The 17483-nt window shown below is 53.0% G+C and overlaps 4 protein-coding genes across 4 annotated transcripts; 1 reads left to right on the forward strand and 3 right to left on the reverse strand.

Moving 5' to 3' along the window:
- Positions 1-245: 245 nt before the first annotated feature.
- LOC133492287 (methyltransferase-like protein 27) lies at positions 246-4423 on the forward strand. The gene is given in 7 exon segments (XM_061804393.1): positions 246-377; positions 484-619; positions 1962-2090; positions 2156-2291; positions 2368-2460; positions 2526-2555; positions 2558-4423. Coding segments are annotated over 6 exon segments (681 nt in total). The 5' UTR covers positions 246-377; positions 484-496; the 3' UTR covers positions 2728-4423.
- A 189-nt stretch (positions 4424-4612) lies between these two features.
- On the reverse strand, positions 4613-8016 carry LOC133492286 (claudin-4-like). Its single transcript, XM_061804391.1, has 2 exons — positions 7860-8016; positions 4613-7187 (listed from the first exon to the last, which is right to left on the reverse strand). Exon 2 carries the CDS (start codon positions 7077-7079, stop codon positions 6123-6125), a length of 957 nt encoding a protein of 318 aa, XP_061660375.1. The 5' UTR covers positions 7080-7187; positions 7860-8016; the 3' UTR covers positions 4613-6122.
- A 1021-nt stretch (positions 8017-9037) lies between these two features.
- Positions 9038-11471, reverse strand: LOC133492288 (claudin-4-like). The gene is made up of 2 exons (XM_061804394.1): positions 10790-11471; positions 9038-9486 (listed from the first exon to the last, which is right to left on the reverse strand). Exons 1-2 carry the CDS (start codon positions 11033-11035, stop codon positions 9169-9171), a joined length of 564 nt encoding a protein of 187 aa, XP_061660378.1. The 5' UTR covers positions 11036-11471; the 3' UTR covers positions 9038-9168.
- A 914-nt stretch (positions 11472-12385) lies between these two features.
- On the reverse strand, positions 12386-16361 carry LOC133492289 (claudin-like protein ZF-A89). The gene is made up of 2 exons (XM_061804395.1): positions 15819-16361; positions 12386-13074 (listed from the first exon to the last, which is right to left on the reverse strand). Exons 1-2 carry the CDS (start codon positions 16302-16304, stop codon positions 12442-12444), a joined length of 1119 nt encoding a protein of 372 aa, XP_061660379.1. The 5' UTR covers positions 16305-16361; the 3' UTR covers positions 12386-12441.
- Between the last annotated feature and the right edge of the window lie 1122 nt (positions 16362-17483).

Genomic DNA, 17483 nt, shown 5'->3' on the forward strand with positions numbered 1-17483 from the left:
TGTAACTTTCATCTGTGAAACAGAATCCGTATGATTTGTGATGTACGGCAGTATCCTAAAAGTATCCACAGAATCCGTCTGAAGTACGGCTAAACCATACAAGTCGACAGGAATGTTTTGCGTTGAGCTTTTCCGAGCTCCACCGCGGCGGCTCGCACGATTTCGACGGTTCGGCGCGGACACATTCAATATGGCGCAGCAGCCGACGTCTCTCGGCAGCCGCTAGAGGGCGCGTCGACTTCGACTGAACTTTTGCGGACGAGCGGCGGAAGTCGAAGCGTCCGCGTGCAGTGACCGTTGGACTGGAAGAATCCCGACCGCGTTTTCAGCGACCGCATCGGACCCTTTGACTTTCCCTCGTTGTCTTTCTTGTCAAGGTAAAACGCCAAACCACAAAAGTGTGGATTTGGTCCACAAGCATCGAACCTTTGTTGTTCGGTGTTCTGCGTGGACCTGAAAAGAACGCGTTCTGGTCTGGTTCAGGCGCGCGCTCACCATGTCGTCGGCGGAGAAGCGCACGATCGCGATGGCCAAAGACGCCGTCCGGTCCGTCCACGTTTGCAGTTCTCTGTCGGACCAGATCCGCTTCTACGACGGATGGGCCCAAACCTACGAGCAGGTTATCGCCCAACCCCGAGACTCGAACTCGTCACCGCGACACCGCTTCGTGTGCAGCTTAGGAATGCCTTTCATAATTGGAATATCATGATACATTTTTTGAAAGATTCACTTATCGATATGCGTTTATGACATACTTGAGGGCACTCCAAATTCACAAGGGGGGGGGGAGAGACTCATATATCATATATATGATATTCATATTTGACTTTATGCCGCTAACTTTGCAGTCGCTACATAAATTCACACAGAGTGACGTCTAAAAACCGAAGCAGAATTAATTTAGTCACTCGAAGCAGAATTTAATGTGGGTTTTTTGTTTTACTCCATTTTCTGAGCCGCTTGTCCTCACAAGGGTCACGGAGAGTGCCGGAGCCAATCCCAGCTGTCATTGGCCAGGAGGCGGGTTTGCATCCTGAACTGAACTGGTTGCCAGCCAATGGCTGGGCACGACGCTCGACATGGACTGATAGATGGATATAATTGAAGTTATTATTTTGAATGTGTTTTCGAGTACCAGCGAGAGCATCTGCATATTTTATTGTCGTGACGATTTAATAATTATTTGGTATGAATCAACTCTCCTGAATGTTTATTGGTCATGGGAACCTACCTTGGCTTCAGTCGTCCACCAGATGTCACCGCCACAGAAGCCTTGAATCTTTTTTATAGATACATATTTAGAGGGGGGGGGGGCACGGTGGCCTCACCGTTCTGAGGTGCCAAGTTCGATCCCAGACCCGCGTCTGTCGAGTTTGCACGTTCTCCCCGTGCCTGCGTGGGTTTTCTCCGGGTGGGCACTCCGCTTTCCTCCTACATCCCAAAAACACGCAACATTCATCGGACACTCTAAATTGCCCGTAGGTGCGATTACGAGTGCGGCCGTTTGTCTCGATGTGCCCTGCGATCGGCTGCCGAACGGTTCAGGGTGTAACCCACCTCCTGCCTGATGACAGTCGGGATAGGCTCCGGCGCTCCCGCCACCCTCGTGAGGATAAGCGGCGAAGAAAACGGATGAATGGATGGATAGATAGTTAGGAAAGCCTCAGCGCAGCGTGAGGGATCACTTGCCCACCAAAGAAAACGTGAAACTAGTGACAGAAACTGAACTGACAAGAACCGACAAGTACCGAAAGAAACCAGGGAAGTAAACGGGCGCAAATTGACCCGAGCGGGCCAAAACAAAGGCAAAAACGCAGAACCAAGACGCAGCCGAACGCGTTCGTAATCCCGTCCACCCGTGATCGCAAAATCCTGCGCAACAGGCCGCCGGAATGGAAAGGAAAGTTTGAAAATCGGGTTCGGGCCGAGGCCCCGGGTGGCACTAATCGTTTGTTCCGCAGGATGTCGAACTGATTGAGTTCCGTGCCCCCGCCCTGGCGGCGGAACGAGTCTCCGCCCATTTCGGCGGCGACCGGAGAGCGGCGGCGGTGTTGGACGTGGCCTGTGGCACGGGCATGGCGGCCAAGATGGTGGGTTCTAATCGGTCCGTCGGAACGATCGCGCGGACTCAACGTCGAGCTCGCGTGTGGCGCAGATGAAGCGGGAGGGGTTCCAGAACTTCGTGGGCGTGGACTGCAGCGCGGGGATGATGGCGCGCGCCCGGCAAAGCGGGCTGTACCGGGACCTCAAGACGGCCGTGCTCGGAGACCAGCCGCTGCCCGTCCCGTCAGGTACTGCCACCCGTCCGCGCTTCTGCTCCCCGACATCCCTCCCAACGTAATCCATTTGTGATCGCCCCCCCTGCAGGTGAATTTCAATTAGTGGTCATTTCCGGGGGTCTGAGCCCGACCCACGTTCCGGCAAAGGCGATCCGGGAGCTGTGCCGTGCGGCCGCGCAGGGTGAGAATGCCTTTTTCGCGCTTTTGGACGCGTTCAAGTCTCAACCCGACTCGAGGCCGCCGCAGGAGGCCTCGTTTGCATGACCACCAGGAGCAACCCAGCAACGTCGACTACAAGGCGGCGCTGGAGGGCGAGATGAAGCGGATGGAGGATGAGGGACTGTGGCGCCGCGTCGACGTGACCCACGTGGCCGAGTGGGAGCGAGGGGTGACCGAGGACGAGATGGGATACGTCACCGGGTGTGTTTACGTCTTCCGGAAGCTCTGAAAGCGCTCAGTGATGTGCGGTTGGGGTCGTGATCGGCGAGGCGCAGCGGAATCAGAACCCCAAACAGAAGATCGGCCTATATTTCAAATTTGACCTCATTTGAAACAATTAGATTAATTGGGGACTCGAAATTGCCCCGAAGTGCGATTGTGAGCGTGATTGTCGTCTGTCTCCGTGTGCCCCGCGATTGGCCGGCGACCAGTTCAGGGTGCACACCGCCTCCTGCCCAATTACGGCTGGGATTGTCACATGACTTCTGGAGCTCTCAGAACCTCCACTCTTAACGCTGCTACGTGCTTTTTGTGGCACGGTCCATAGCGGACTCCACTGTGGAATTTTAGTTGAGCATTTTTTGGTCAATATGAAAGACTAAATGTCACATACTTTCATTCAATATATTCCACAGTATGTCAAACATCACTAAGAGCCATACATGTGTGATAAACACTGATATTAAAAAAAAACGGGCTAGCATAAACATCGAGCAGTCTGTCGATCGGGGCGCCATCTTGGTACTCCCAAAACGTGGAGAAGACACAATTTACAGGGGGGGGGTTCCCTCAAAAGTTTGGCACGTAGAGTTAAAAGTTGACTGACGGTTGAGTGAGTTTGACATTTTTTCAGTTAAGGTAACATGAAGGATTTTTTTGTTAAGACAAAAAAGGCAAAGTGCAAAGGAAAGTGGCCGATGAGCCATCCAGTCTTTTTTAAAAAAATTTTTTTTTTTTTGTATATTATCGGCAATGCAATGAGGAAACACGAACGTCTCTTGTGTGAAGCCACGGACCAATCGCACGTTGCCTGAGTGGGTGTGGGGCGTAGTCTCTCGAAGCATCGATTTGAACAAGAAATATGAAAATTCAGCTATTTTAGTGAGTACATAATTGAAATATCGGATCGAAACAGAAATCCCATGTAAAGCACGGATCATAGAACTACAATGGAACAAATTTATGTATGCGATATTCACATGCAGTGGAATTCTCTGAACCAGACCACCAGGGGGCAGTGTGGCCCCGCTTCCCTTGCTGAGCCTCACCGCATGTCACTGACTCGCGCAGGTGCACGCACAGGAGAAAACTGTAGTACAGCTTTAAGAGTACTTTACAGTACCACGTCTGGGTTGTGGTGACTGCGACGCAGTGCATGACTAAATGTCTTCGCTATGAACTCGAGTTGTCCCTCATTTTTATGATTATCATTCACGCACTTGACGGGCATGCACGTGACTCACCTTGAGCTGCTGCCAATCCATATAAGTAACGGTCTATAAAGTATACATCTGTGTTGTGCTTTACAGCAGTACTTTTATTAGTACATTTACATAGTGAATGTTCGTGAGAAATGTACTCGTCTCAAATGCCAGGAGGGGGAAAAAATTTGGGCGTTTTCTACTCCAATAATCTTGCAAACCCGATAAAAGGACATTTATGATTATGAAAAAAAAATATGATTGTATGGAACCTGTCGGAAAACACTAATGTCTTCATACCTCCTGGTTTTATAATATTTGTGATTCGTATCACGACTTTGTATACGTTATGTACAGCTTTTGCGACTTTTTCTTTGGTGGCGTGCCAAGAGCTTTTTCTCATCGATTAATATTTGATATTAATATTTTTATGATTATCTGGACTGAACTCCATGTACAGTTTTCCTCCAGAGGTCAAAATATGAAGTACATTAAACCGGCTCCTGATACAAACTGTCTTTACAAAATGAATCCACCCATCCATTTCTTACCCGCTTATCCTCACAAAGGGTCATGGGAGTGCCGGAGCCCATCCCAGCTGCCGGCGGGCGGAAGGCGGGGTCCACCCTGAACCGGTCGCCGGCCACGCAGAGACAAACAGCCGCACTCGTAATCACACCTACGGGCTATTTAGAGTCTCCAATTAATGTTGGAGGTTTTTGGGGATGTGGGAGGAAACCGGAGAAAAGCCACGCCGGGTACGGGGAGAACATGCAAACGTCATCGGGACCTTCGTCACCATCGCGCTTGCCACCTCTCCACTTCCTCCTCATTCACCAATTCCCCAAAATAAGGCATAACAATTCCATCCGCTGCAACCAAACGGCGTCGAGCGAGAGCGTCCCGACGTCCAACAAAGACAGCAGAAGACTTTCTGTCAAACCGGTTTGACCGGACACGGACAAAACTCGTCAGGAATTCAGGGAAGAGCCGCCGGCGTCTCTCATTTCATATATTTTTGCCTTTGTTCCAAAAACTCACGTGGACGCGGTTCAGTCCGGAAAGAATCCAAAGACCTCAGAATTTACTGTACACGTTTACTGCACATGTCTTCCTTCATGTTAGGAGGTTACCGTTTTCAGGTCTTAACTCAATTTCAGTTCCAAAGTTTGGCCCTCTCACTCAACTTCAGAATCCGGCAAGAAAAAAAAAAACAATTCGTTATCAGAGGTCACGAGTTCAAAACGGTCAGATTTTCATTTTAAAATCATAGCGGACATTGCCAAAGATCAATTCAATGCAGCTGGAGACAAAGCGGAGGTGACGGCTCACTTCCTGTCATCTGGGTCAGACTCAGACATGGCAAGAATGAAGAACCGAAACCGAACACAGTTCGTCTGGATCAAAGAGTCCACTTTGAGTCATGCGCGGGTTTAGTGCAGGTTGCGGTCGTTTACAATCAGTACTTCAGCGATGGGAGGTCAAAAAGTGGAGTCAGTCCATGTCAAAGAGGTAGAATTAGTCTTGGGTTTTGTAGTCTACCTATAGAGTTAGTCCAAGTACAAGGCAGGTCTTTGATTTTATAGAGTTAGTCCAAGTACGAGGCAGGTCTTTGATGTTGTAGCGTTAGTCCAAGTCCGAGGCAGGTCTTTGATGTTATCGAGTTAGTCCAAGTACGAGGCAGTTCTTTGATGGATCTTCTTCTTGTAGGCTTTGTGATGTCACTTTCCAAGCACATTTGGTTCTCATTTGGTCTCGTCCAGTTAGGAGTTTCCACATCACATCATTCTTTTCCACATAGGCCTCGAAATCTGCTGCACGTATCCTCCCAGGTGACATCTGTCAAATCTTCTCCGAGGTCTTCCTCTTGCTCTCTCGGTTTCAACCTCACCACCCTTCCACTAATCCAAAATACTCACCGTCTCCCCCGTGGACAGGAATAAAGCATCCGAGTCTTGTCTCCTCAAAAGATATCCAACCCTCGGCTGATGAGCTCATTTCTAACCCTTTCAAAGTTACGCACTTCTAGATAGAACCTCAACGTCTTCCAGCTGTCGTCTGTTCAGTACCACCGCCTGGAAGCTGTGCCTCACCAATGTCTTGTAAACGTTGCCCTTCATCTTGCTTGAGGTCTTTGAAGTATACCAGGTACACCACCTCAAAGAGACAGCTATTCCAGGTCTTTGAAGGTATCTGGTCCGGGTCAGAGGTAGGTCTTTGAAAGGTTGGAGGAGAAGTCCTCATTTCGGCTGCCGTCAGAGTCCAAAGTCTTTATGCGCTCAAGCCGCTCCGGCTTCAGCTGAGACTCGGTAGTAGGCGTCCCGCTTTGCTCTGAGGGTGTAGAGTCTAGTCGCTTCAGCTGAGACTTAGAGGAGAGAGCCGAGGACAGGTCAGAGTTCTGTTCGACCCCGGGCGCGTATCCCCGGGCGGTCCTCCCGGGCGGCTCGGACACGGCGAAGGCCGGCCGGTAGCCGGGAGGCCCGCCGAAAGCCATCCCCGTCGGACTCGTCACCGGGACCCTTCGTAGGGACCCTGTGGATGAGCGGGCCATCAGGTATCGAACGGACGGGCTCTTTTGGGCGGGCTCCGCTTTGAAGGGACACACGGAGCTGATGAACAGCCCCCCTCCGAGGATGAGCAGGAGGGACGCTCCCCAGCCGATGTAGAGGCAGGCGCCAATCTCACGCCGCTGAGCGTCGATGGCGGCGCTGTAGAACTTCCGGACCACGGCCCCGGCAACCCATGAGGTCGGAATCAAACACAACAATCCCGTGAGCACCAGAACCGCCCCCGCCGCTACCGCTACCCTGCCTTTGGACTCGGCCCCCTCCCGGTCCAAGAAGCGGGTGCACTTGCCTCCGACGAAGGCCAGGACGAGGCCCGTAGCGCCGGTCACGGTGGCCAGTACGGTGAGGGTGCGGGCCGCCTGCAGGTCCCCGCTCAGCGCCAACATGGACTCGTAAGGCTTGCACTGGATCTGGCCCGTGCTCTGGACCACGCAGCTCATCCAGATGCCCTCCCATACTGTCTGAGATGTGATGATGGTGCTGCCCACGAACGCCGTCACCCGCCACATGGGCAGCAGGCAGCTGATTATCACGCCGGCCCAGCCCAGCAGGCACAGAACGCTCCCCAGCAGCTGTGTGCCCGTCGACGCCATGGCGAGGTCCGCTTTTGGAGGGGCAGAAATTTGCCAGGCGGTCTGGTGATGCCTATCAGGTGTCACTGGCGGTCAATTCTGTTGTGACAGCACGGAACCTTCTTTGCCCTGGCAAGGATGAAATGAAAAACTGATTGCAAACCGATCAGAGTTTAAGGAAAAAAAGTAGTTCTTGTCGTGCAAAAAGCCCTAAAACTTTCTGCGACCCATCAGGCGGTTCCCTTGCTGCGACCAGATGCCGAAATCTCCTCGAGGTGCTCTGAAAGCGAAGGTTTCGCCTCCGCAGTTAGAATCGCGACGACCCCCGCGGAGCGGCATTCTCGCAGTCGCCTTCTTCTGGTTTTTGCAACTACTCCCTCGCTTATTTGCGCTATTTCTTCCCCAATATCCTGTTTAGTCACATTTTTGTGGGAATGAAAACTTTAGAGGGGGGGGAAAAAAACGAATTATGCCGCTCCACGAATAGCGGACGGCCACAGTCTTTCATTTGCTGACAGCACCAAACCTGGAAGTGTTCGGAAGGTAGAAGGAAGAACCCCTGACCGGCTTGACTCCCCCACCGTGGTGTTACGAGTCCCCTCCTGGTTTCTGTCGGAAAGTTTGTCCCAGTATCACTGGGACGTGTTTATTTGAAAAAAAAAAAAACAAAAACAACAAGAAACCTCTTTTGAGAAATCAAGAAAATGTCACCACGTCCGTTGTCCGACGTCTCTGCCGAGAAAATCGACTACGCCGAAGGTTTCTTTGGTTCTGAACAAAACCGTTTAGTCCGGAACGCACCTCAGATGTGGTCTTCTCGGTTCTTCCGGTTGTTGTTGTTGACAACCCGGGCGCGAGCTGCGTTCTCCTCGGCCTCGGTCGCGCGTCCCTTGAGAGCGTCGAAAGCGAAGACCGGCAGTCGCGGCCGCGCCTCCCCTTTTGGGAGCTCACGTGTGGGGGGGGGGGGGACTCCCACTGCTGACATCATCACTTCCTGTTCCCTCCCACGCACCGTGTGCGAGTGTGTGTTTTATTTCAAAGTATCTTAAGTCTTGGAAAAGAATTCACGTCTCTGGTGAGGCCCTCCCGTTTTTTTTAATGTGGCCCCTTTACAAGATTAAAGGTCGCTTAGTTGAAATGATTTTTTCATTTCATTATTTATTGGTTTAATAACTGCAAATCTACACAGACGTCTAATTGAGCAGTACTTCACTTGATTTATGAGGAAATGCACGAGGTACCGGTTTCATTTGGCTCCGCCCAGTGACCTGGAGGACAAACTGCAGCATTTACAGTTCATTTATTTCACTGCTTACACTTGACTAACACTCCATCCGTCCATTTTCTTAGCCACTTATCCTCACAAGGGTCGGGGGAGTGGTGGCGCCTATTCCAGCTATCAACGGGCAGGAGCCGGGGGACACCCTGAACTGGTCGCCAGCCAATCTCAGGGCACATGGAGACAAACAGCTCCACTCACAATGATTGTAACCCATCCATCCATCCATTTTCTTTGCCGCTTATCCTCACGAGGGTCACGGGAGCCTATCCCAGCTGTGGACGGGCAGGAGCCGGGGGACACTCTGAACTGGTCGCCAGCCAATCGCAGGGCACATAGAGGCACTCACAATCCCACCTACGGGCAATTTAGAGTGTCCAATTAACGTTGCATGTTTTTGGGATGCGGGAGGAAACCGGGAGCATCCGAAGAAAACCCACCCAGGTACGGGGAGAACATGCAAACTCCACGCAGGCGGATCCGGGATTGAACCCGGGACCTCAGAACGGTGACGAACGTTAGGCGCTGTGAAGGTGCTGATGAAGCGATGACGCATGGAGGACACAATTCAGGAGCTAAACTTTATGCAGTACAAAATGGCCGACTGACGATAGCAAACGGGGGCACTCCGACGTACCCGTAGAGCGTATCGGCAGGGATCTTCCTCGGCCTCCGAGATCAGACTGCTGCTCTCCCTCTTGTCTTTTGTCCGTGTGCCGAAAACAATTTGGTGCTACAATTCTGATCAAATGTAGGAAAAACCGCGACCCGAAACCGCAAAAGTCGACAAGTCGAGTGAGCGTGTGTGACGCGCGCAAGACGCCGCACACGTCAGCACGTGTACACCGAGGACACGAGTGCGCCGCCGATGACCAGCAACGCCCCCGAGGCCCAGCCCACGTAGATGGCGGCGCCCAGCTCCCCGCGCCGCTCCTCCGACGGCAGCGGGTCGAAGAATCCCACGACGATGGCGTGGGCCGACAAGCTGACGGGCGCCAGGCAAAGGACGCCGGCCGCCACGAAGGCCACGCCCGCCGACAGGCCCACGTTGTTCTTGGTGGGCCAATCGTGGCGCAGGAAGGACGTGCAGCGGGTGCCCAGCACGCTCAGGCCCAGCGCCAACACGCCCACGCCCAGCGACACGCACACCTGGGGGACAGTTACGGATTTTTCAGGGACATTGCCATTCTCACGAGTCACATGATCTACGCGGGCGTATGTGACGTGTACCGTGCTGTTCCAAACGCTGGATTACATGGGACACGATGTCCAGCGCTGATATCTCGGGTTTATCCTCATCAGATGAAGAAAAAGCAGTATCGGTTGATCGGGAAGACGGAGGAATACTTTCGTACAGATTCGAACCTGTGGCTGGAATTCATGTTGAATATTCGGATGGTTCTTCTTTAGCTGAGCTTCGATGGTGGCGGAGGCCTTTAGCCTAGCTTGGGCGTCCAGGGCTAACGAAGCGGGTGGAGGCCATTAGCCCCGTACGCTGAAGCTTGGCTAAAGGCCTCCGCCGCCACCGAAGGCGGGCCACTCGCTATGGCGGCGGCTGCGAGGCAGCTTCAAGTTGGTGGAGGCCGTTAGCCACGGATGCCGAAGCTAGGCTAAAGACCTCCGCCACCTGAAAGGTCGGCTCGCGGCCCGACGCCGACCTCGCTTGTCAGACTCCGCGTCATTCCGCCCGAAGAACCAATCCGAATATTCAACATGAATTCCAGCTACGGGTTCGAATCTGTACAGAAGTATTCCTACGTCTTCCCAATCAAACGATACCGCTATTTCTTCATCAGATGAGGATAAATCTGAGAAATCAGCGCTGGGGATTATGGCGTCCCATGTATTTAAGCCTTTGTTGCGCCACGGTACACGTCACATCCACGCATATGGGTCATGTGACTCGCGAAAATGGCAGCGCCCCTGAAAATTTGTCAATAAAAATCTATATTACACGACCTATTGGATACACTGTTCATGCTAACCACTTGATTTCCCCTACAAGCTAAAATCTCAAGGGTATAAAGAATGTGGAGTACATAGTCAAGAAGTTGTTCTTTGAGCATCTGGACCACATCCTTAATGTTACCAAGTTGAAGGTTCATGTACTAGTATGATCCTCATCCTCACTCGTGGGACACTTCAGCAGAGTCCTCGGACAGGTTAGGTTGCCAATCAGGCTAACATGTGCGCTAGTTGACATATGTATGTAGCATCTAGCAGGTCACTAGCGCTAATAGCATGCGAATGTGAACTCGAGCAGCTGTCCTACAACGATTAAATTTTCGTCCAGAGAACGAACGGGAGGTCTTGTGGAACATTCACTTACAGATTTAGAGGGACTGGGGTTACTAGCGCACTGGACTGTCTGACTTTTGAAGACACAAAGTGCTCTAGATAGACCGTGGACGTGGAAAGGTTTTTTTTTTCTTTTTTTTTCGCAAATACACACCAGCGCCCTGGAGGCCTGCAGGTCCCGAGGCAGCGCCAGGACCGAGTCGTAAGCCTTGCACTGCGCGTGGCCCGTGCTCTGGATCACGCAGTTCATCCACAGGCCCTCCCAGAACACCTGCGCAGTCACGATGTCGCCGCCCGTGAAGGCAGACACCTTCCAGGCGGGCAGGCCGCAGATCAGGCCGGTGCCCAGCAAGCCCAGCAGGCCCAGGATCACGCCCCCCGTCTGCATCTGGGTCAACATCTTCTGGGGACAGCTCGAGTCGCCCGGAGCCAAACTCTCCGGGGCTCCGACGCCTGAACGCAAACAAACCGAGAGAGGGACTCGCTCCGGTCCGGGGAAAACTTTCACCGTTGCATTTCTCGCTCGACCGGATTCCCCACACGAGGGGGAGGAGCGAGAAGTGCGGACCAAATAAACCTGAGCTGGGACGAAAACCGTCTCCGAGCACAAAGTGGAAGGACGACTGCAAACAAAACACAGGCGTGACGAACTAAATGAATCGAGGACTCAAACGCGGACTTACCGAGTCCTCAAACCAGCTCCTAATTGATTGGTCGTGCAGCCAATTGAATTTAATTTCAAAGTCCTCTTCCCAATTTCGTCGGACGCCCATCAGAAGCAGGAAGCGGTCACTCAACTTGTTGCTTTGGTCGGAGAACCAGCACCAAACATTTTCAAAAACTCACCGAGTGGCCGTCCGGGCTCGAAGGCCAAGGGCAGCTTTTGCCCGACTTGACGTCCTCCGAGGCAAGTGAAGGAGCTTGCCGAGGATAATCCTGTTTTGGACTTTTGGTACAGTTTTGAAATAAAGCATTAAATAAACCCATAATGTTTAATTGCATTATTCTTTTGAATGTGTTTTAAGAGTATCAGGGATTACATCTGCATATGAATGAACAAAACTCTTGAGCATACAGACCACCAACAGCACCATTTTTTTTTTTTTTGCAGTCATGGGGACCTGCCAAGGCCTCGTCGTCCACCAGGTGTCACCACCAGTTTCTGGGCCCGTCAAAGCAGTCCTACGTTCCGGGTCAGGTTTTAGGCTTTGTTACTTTGGTTATTGTGTAGTTATGGGTCAGTGAAGTACTGAAGCTTTGACAAATTGTGCAGAAAAGATGGGAAGACTCAAGACTTCGAGCGATGGCAACATTTAGGAGACAACATAAGCCATAGCAAGCTCAAGACCAAGTCTGAAGCCCTGGCAGGTTCCCCATGAAAGGTTAGGAAAGTCTGGTCATTCGTACCCCAAAAAAATAGTCAGGACAAAAATAGTCTGATACTCAACGAAATTCAAATACTTCCTACTTTGCAAAATGTGTCATTCAGAATTCTCTTTAAAAAAAAAAAAAAAAAAAATTGAGTCAGTCCAACAGGAACCTGATGCAAGACTCAAATTTTGAAAATTGGACCACAGCGGATAAGGATTTTCCTACCTGAGCAGTTCCACTAACGTGCTGCAGATTAAAATTCAGTTAAACAGTAATTGGGTGTTTTTAAAAAGATAAGACAGAAGATGTGGCTAAGATTGAAAAGATGATTTTTATTCAATTAAAAAAATAATCCAGGTACAGAAAAGCTCCTCTAAAAAAAAAAAAAAAAAAAAAAGCCAACAGGCCAAGTCCAGAGTAAAGTCGTCTCGGCGGTCAAACGTAAGCGCCCCCGGCGGAAGCAGAACGCGACGCAGAGTACTTGACGGCGTAGCGGCCCTCCTTGCGGGCGGCGCACCCGCAGCAGATCAGCGCCCCCCCGATCAGCAGCAGTCCGGCGGCGCCCCATCCGACGAACAGCGCGGCGCCCAGTTCTCTCCGCTGAGCGTCGCCCAGCGTCGGGTTGTAGAAGTCGCGGATGACGGCGTGGGCCGACCACGACACGGGGACGAGGACCAGCACGCCCCCCGCCAGCAGCAGCACGCCCGCCGCCGCCGCCAGCCGAGCCTTGGCCGCCTCGCCCTCCACGCAGGTGGTGCACTTGCCCCCCGCGCCCGCCACCAGCAGACCCAGCAGGACCAGGAGGATGGCGACGACCAGCAGGGCGCGCGCCGCCTGCAGGTCGCGGGGCAGCGCCAGCATGGAGTCGTACACCTTGCACTGCATCTGGCCCGTGCTCTGCTTCACGCAGTTCATCCACAGACCCTCCCAGAACACCTGCGCCGTCACGATGTTGCTGCCCACGAACGCCGACACCTTCCACATGGGAAGCGCGCACGCCGTCACGGCGCCCAGGAAGCCCACCGCGGACAGGAACACGGCCAACAGCTGCAAGCCCGCGGACGCCATCTCGGTCTCAGTTCGCCAGGACCGCCCGAGTCTCTGCTAATTAAGCCGCCGACGGGCTCGAGCTGAGCGGCTGATTGGCTGTCCAATTGGCTGAGTGGAGACCGGAAACACCTGCGTCGAGGAACGAGGGGGCAAAATCCTCACAACAGGAGCCAGAAACGGACTCCAAAAAACGTCTGAATCCAAACTCAAAGGGCAACTCGAGTCACTTGTGACCTGCGTTTCAAAATATTTTGTTTTTTGGATTGCCGGACAATGGAGCTCGATCAAATTCCATCCGTTGTCATAGCTGCTTATCCTCACGAGGGTCGCGGGGAGTGCGCAGCCTATCCCAGCTGTTAATGGGCTGGAGGCGGGGAACACCCAGAACTGGTCGCCGGCCAATGCAGGGCACATCGAGACAAACGGGCGCACTACTGCTTTTGGTGAATGACTCGATCACCAATCCCAACTCTCTCTCTCTCTCTCTCTCTCTCTCTCTATCTATCTCGCTCCCTCACTCCCTCGCTCTCTTTCTCTCTCTCTCCCTCTCTCTCTTCATCCATTTTCTTCGCCGCTTATCCTCACAAGGGTCGCAGGGAGTGCCGAAGCCTATCCCAGCTGTCGACGGCCAGGTGGCGGGGTACACCCGGAACTGTTCTAGTTCAACGTGAGTCCTCCTATTTTCTTCCTTTCACCATTGTTCGTGTTTCCTTGCGACCGCTCTTTGTATTTCCCCATTGATCCCTTTTAGATTATGTTCAATATTCAATAAAAATTCCATTCCTGGTTGTGTTTTCACCCAGAACTCGTACGTCATCAAATGTAGTAAGATTAAATTATGAGACTGATTTCGGGTTTGTTGATTTTATACATGACTTGGTGCCTCTTTGCGAGACAGGAAGTGAACGCGGGCGTACACCTTCCCTTTGCATCTTTTTGCAAATTAATTCCATTTTTATCCAAACCAATTTTCGCTTCAAGGCATCTGCCGTGCAGTGGAATGGCTCATTCGCGCATCTGCCTCGCACAGTTCTGAGGAGCGGGATTCAAATCCCGGCCCCGCCTGTGCGGACTATGCGTGTTCCCCCCCGGGCCTGCGTGGGTCTTCGCCGGTTTTCCTCCCGCATCCCCAAAACACGCAACATTAATTGGACGCTCTAAATTGCCCATAGGTGTCACGAGGAAGAATGGACCACGGCCGAGAGGGGCGTGGCCTCATCTCTGACACCTGTCAACGGTCACAGCTGGTCCGCATGAGGCACTGTGATCAGTATTGAAGTCGGAGTTTTGTCACTGCCATTTGCCAGCTCGTTCCCTTGAGTTAGTGAGTTGCGTTCACTTCCAGCAGGAATCTCCACCACCGAGAGAAATTGTAGCGTGAGCTGTCCCCGTCACAGCGATTCCGTGCCGCCATAGTTTCCTCCCGTCTTAGTTCCTGTTTCCAAATTTGCCTCCCAGTGATTAGACCTCGCTTCATGTTTTTGTCGTGCCTCCGCCTTCTCGGACTGCTTACACCGTGTATGACCCTTTTCCTTAAATACGCCACACCTAACATCATGCCCTCGTCTCGGAGTCCTGCATTTGGGTCCAGCCCTGCACCGTTGGGTCGTGACAATCAATGTGATTGTGAGTGCGACCGGTGTCTGTCTCTCTCTGCCCTGGGATTGGCTGCCAACCAGTTCAGGGCCTCCTTCCCGATGACAGCCGGGGTCGGGCTCCAGCACGCCCCGCGCTCCTCGTGAGGATAAGCAACTCAGAAGATCAACTCAGCCTGATCGCAGCGACTCTCTCCTGGAACGGGGTCAGTTGGGAGAGGGTTCGGGTGTACAGTTTGTGCTTTTAACTTTCTTTGGTGCAAAATGTGTCCTCTTATTCTTCTCTTCGTCCTACACGTTTATTTTTTGACCGACACACACTCAGACAATGAAAGGAGGCTTAAGAGGCAGCGGCAGTTGCGCATTTGTTGCCCATCTGGTTTGGGTGCGGCTCACAAAGCCGACAAAGACGTTTTCTTTGTCGCCTGAGCGGTAGGCTAAAGTCTAAAAAAGGTTTCACAAGATACCGACGGCAAATTCCAATCATCAGTTTGTAAAAGAAGAAACAATCAAACGCAAGCGTACCCAAAACATATCAAGACGAACGCTGCGCGATTTGATCACCTCCGAAAAGCACCGAAACACTTGCCGTCGGTTGTTTCCTGAAATGCTCTCCAGATGCGTTTTTTTTTTTTTTTTTTTTGTGAAAATAAAGTTAAAGGAAGCCAGCTGTGATTAGGAAATGAAACGTTTATTTACACGCCGTCCAAAATGACAGTGAATGTATAAAGATTGTAAAAGTTTGTTTGTAAAAGTCAAATCAGACAAAGACCGCGACATTTTGAACCCGAGCGGGCGCGTGCGGAATCGCCGACGTCGCCAGACACCCGACATCTCGATCGCTTCTAACCGGCGCTTGTCAAACTTTTCCGCTCCACCGTCACGACAACGTTAATATACAGGAAGTAAAGGTTAAAAAAAACTACTTCAAAGTTGATTGCATTCACATATAAGTCAACTCGAGTCAATGTTTTTGTTGAGCGGTGTCCCGTCAGGTGAAAGGTCCACCTAGACGTAGTCTTTGCCGGACGCCGGCGCCGAGGCGTCGGAGCGCGCCGCGTTGTAACGTGCCGTGTACGAGCCCTCGTCCTTGGGGGGGCAATTGGAGCACAGCATCCCGCCGCCGACGATCATGAGCGCGGCCGCCCCCCAGCCGATGTAGAGGGCGGCGCCCAGCTCCCTCTTCTGGGCGCTGACCACCAAGGGGTTGTAGAAGTCCCGCACCACGTTGTGGGCCGACCAGCACACGGGGATCAGCAGCAGCACGCCGGCGGCGATGAAGACCGCCCCGGCCGCCACCCCCACCTTGGCCTTGGAGGCCGGGTCCTGCACGCAGTTGGTGCACTTGCCCCCCGCCACCGACAGCAGGATGCCCAGGATGCCCACCACGATGGCGATGACCACCAGCGCCCGCGCCGCCTGCAGGTCGGAGCTGAGGGCCAGCAGGGAGTCGTAGACCTTGCACTGCATCTGGCCGGTGCTCTGGACCACGCAGCTCATCCAGATGCCCTCCCACACGGTCTGCGACGTGACGATGTTGCTGCCGATGAAGGCCGTCACCCGCCACATGGGCAGCGCGCACACCACGATGGCGCCGATCCAGCCGATGAGGCCGAGGGCGGCGCCCAGGATTTGGAAACCCGCGGACACCATGGCCGACGTCTGATCTTCTTCTTCTTCTTCTCTTTGTTGCTGTTGCGCGAAAGGAACGTGCGACCGGCCGGGTGACTTTCCTGTGTGGGGGAGGGCGCCGCGCGAACCGGCTACATATGACCTCGCTCTCAGGGGTGGGGCCACGCGGGGGGAAACGCCTCTCTGGCGGGGTCCGCCACCCCTTCAACCCAAACCAGTTTGTCTGGCCTCGCGCTCTCTCACACGAAGGCCTTTGAAGGCACTGGAAAGAGCCTAAACCATTTCACGAAGAAAATCCCCAACACCCCCCAAGCCCAGCCCCTCCCCCAGTGGCATGCGCCGCCCCCTCCACCTGCCTCGGGTTTCACCTGAAGGTGCAAGAGGAACGGCCCCAGTGTCTTGCGTGAATCTTGCCATATATGGGCACTTCCTGGAACACCTGACTAGCGCACACGCAGTTGTGACACATAAGATTAGAAGTGGCGCAAAATCAGCACGTTTGATCATCACTTTATTGAGTTTCAGTCCTGTGTATGCAACAGGAAACAGAATTCTACTCGGAGGCGTACGCGTGACACAAGTGTGTAAACAGAGGCCCCCAGGAGATCCGGGCAGGCAGCCGCGGATGGTTCTTCGGACGGGAATGACGCGGAGTTTGACGAGTGAGGTTTAGTGGCGAGCTTTCAGGCAGTGGAGGCTAACGGCCTGCCACCACCCGCTTCGTTAGCCCCGGACGCTGAAGCGAGGCTAAAGGCCTCCGCCGCCACCGAAGGCGGGCCGCGACCCGAGCTTCGACGTCCGGGGAGGCCTTTAGCCGTGCTTCGGTGGTGGCGGAGGCCTTTAGCCTAGCTTAGGCGTCCGTGGCTAACGAAGCGGGCGGTGTCAGCCCGTTAGCCCCGGAACCCGAAGTTAGGCTAAAGGCCTCCACCGCCTGAAACCTCGACTCGCGGCCCGCTGCCACAGCTAGCTCGTCAAACTCCGCGTCATTCCCGCCCGAAGAACCATCCGAATATTCAACATTAATTCCAGCCACAGCTTCAAATCTGTACGGAAGTATTCCTCCGTCTTCCTGGTCAACCGATACTGCTATTTCTTCATCAGATGAGGATGAATCCAAGAAATCAGCGCTGGCGTTTGGAACGGCACGGTACACGTCATCATGTGACTCGCGAAAATGGCAGCGCCCCTGAAAATCCGTTA

The sequence above is a fragment of the Syngnathoides biaculeatus genome, chromosome 18 (assembly GCF_019802595.1).
Source record: "Syngnathoides biaculeatus isolate LvHL_M chromosome 18, ASM1980259v1, whole genome shotgun sequence".
In the NCBI taxonomy this organism is placed as follows: Eukaryota; Metazoa; Chordata; class Actinopteri; order Syngnathiformes; family Syngnathidae; genus Syngnathoides; species Syngnathoides biaculeatus.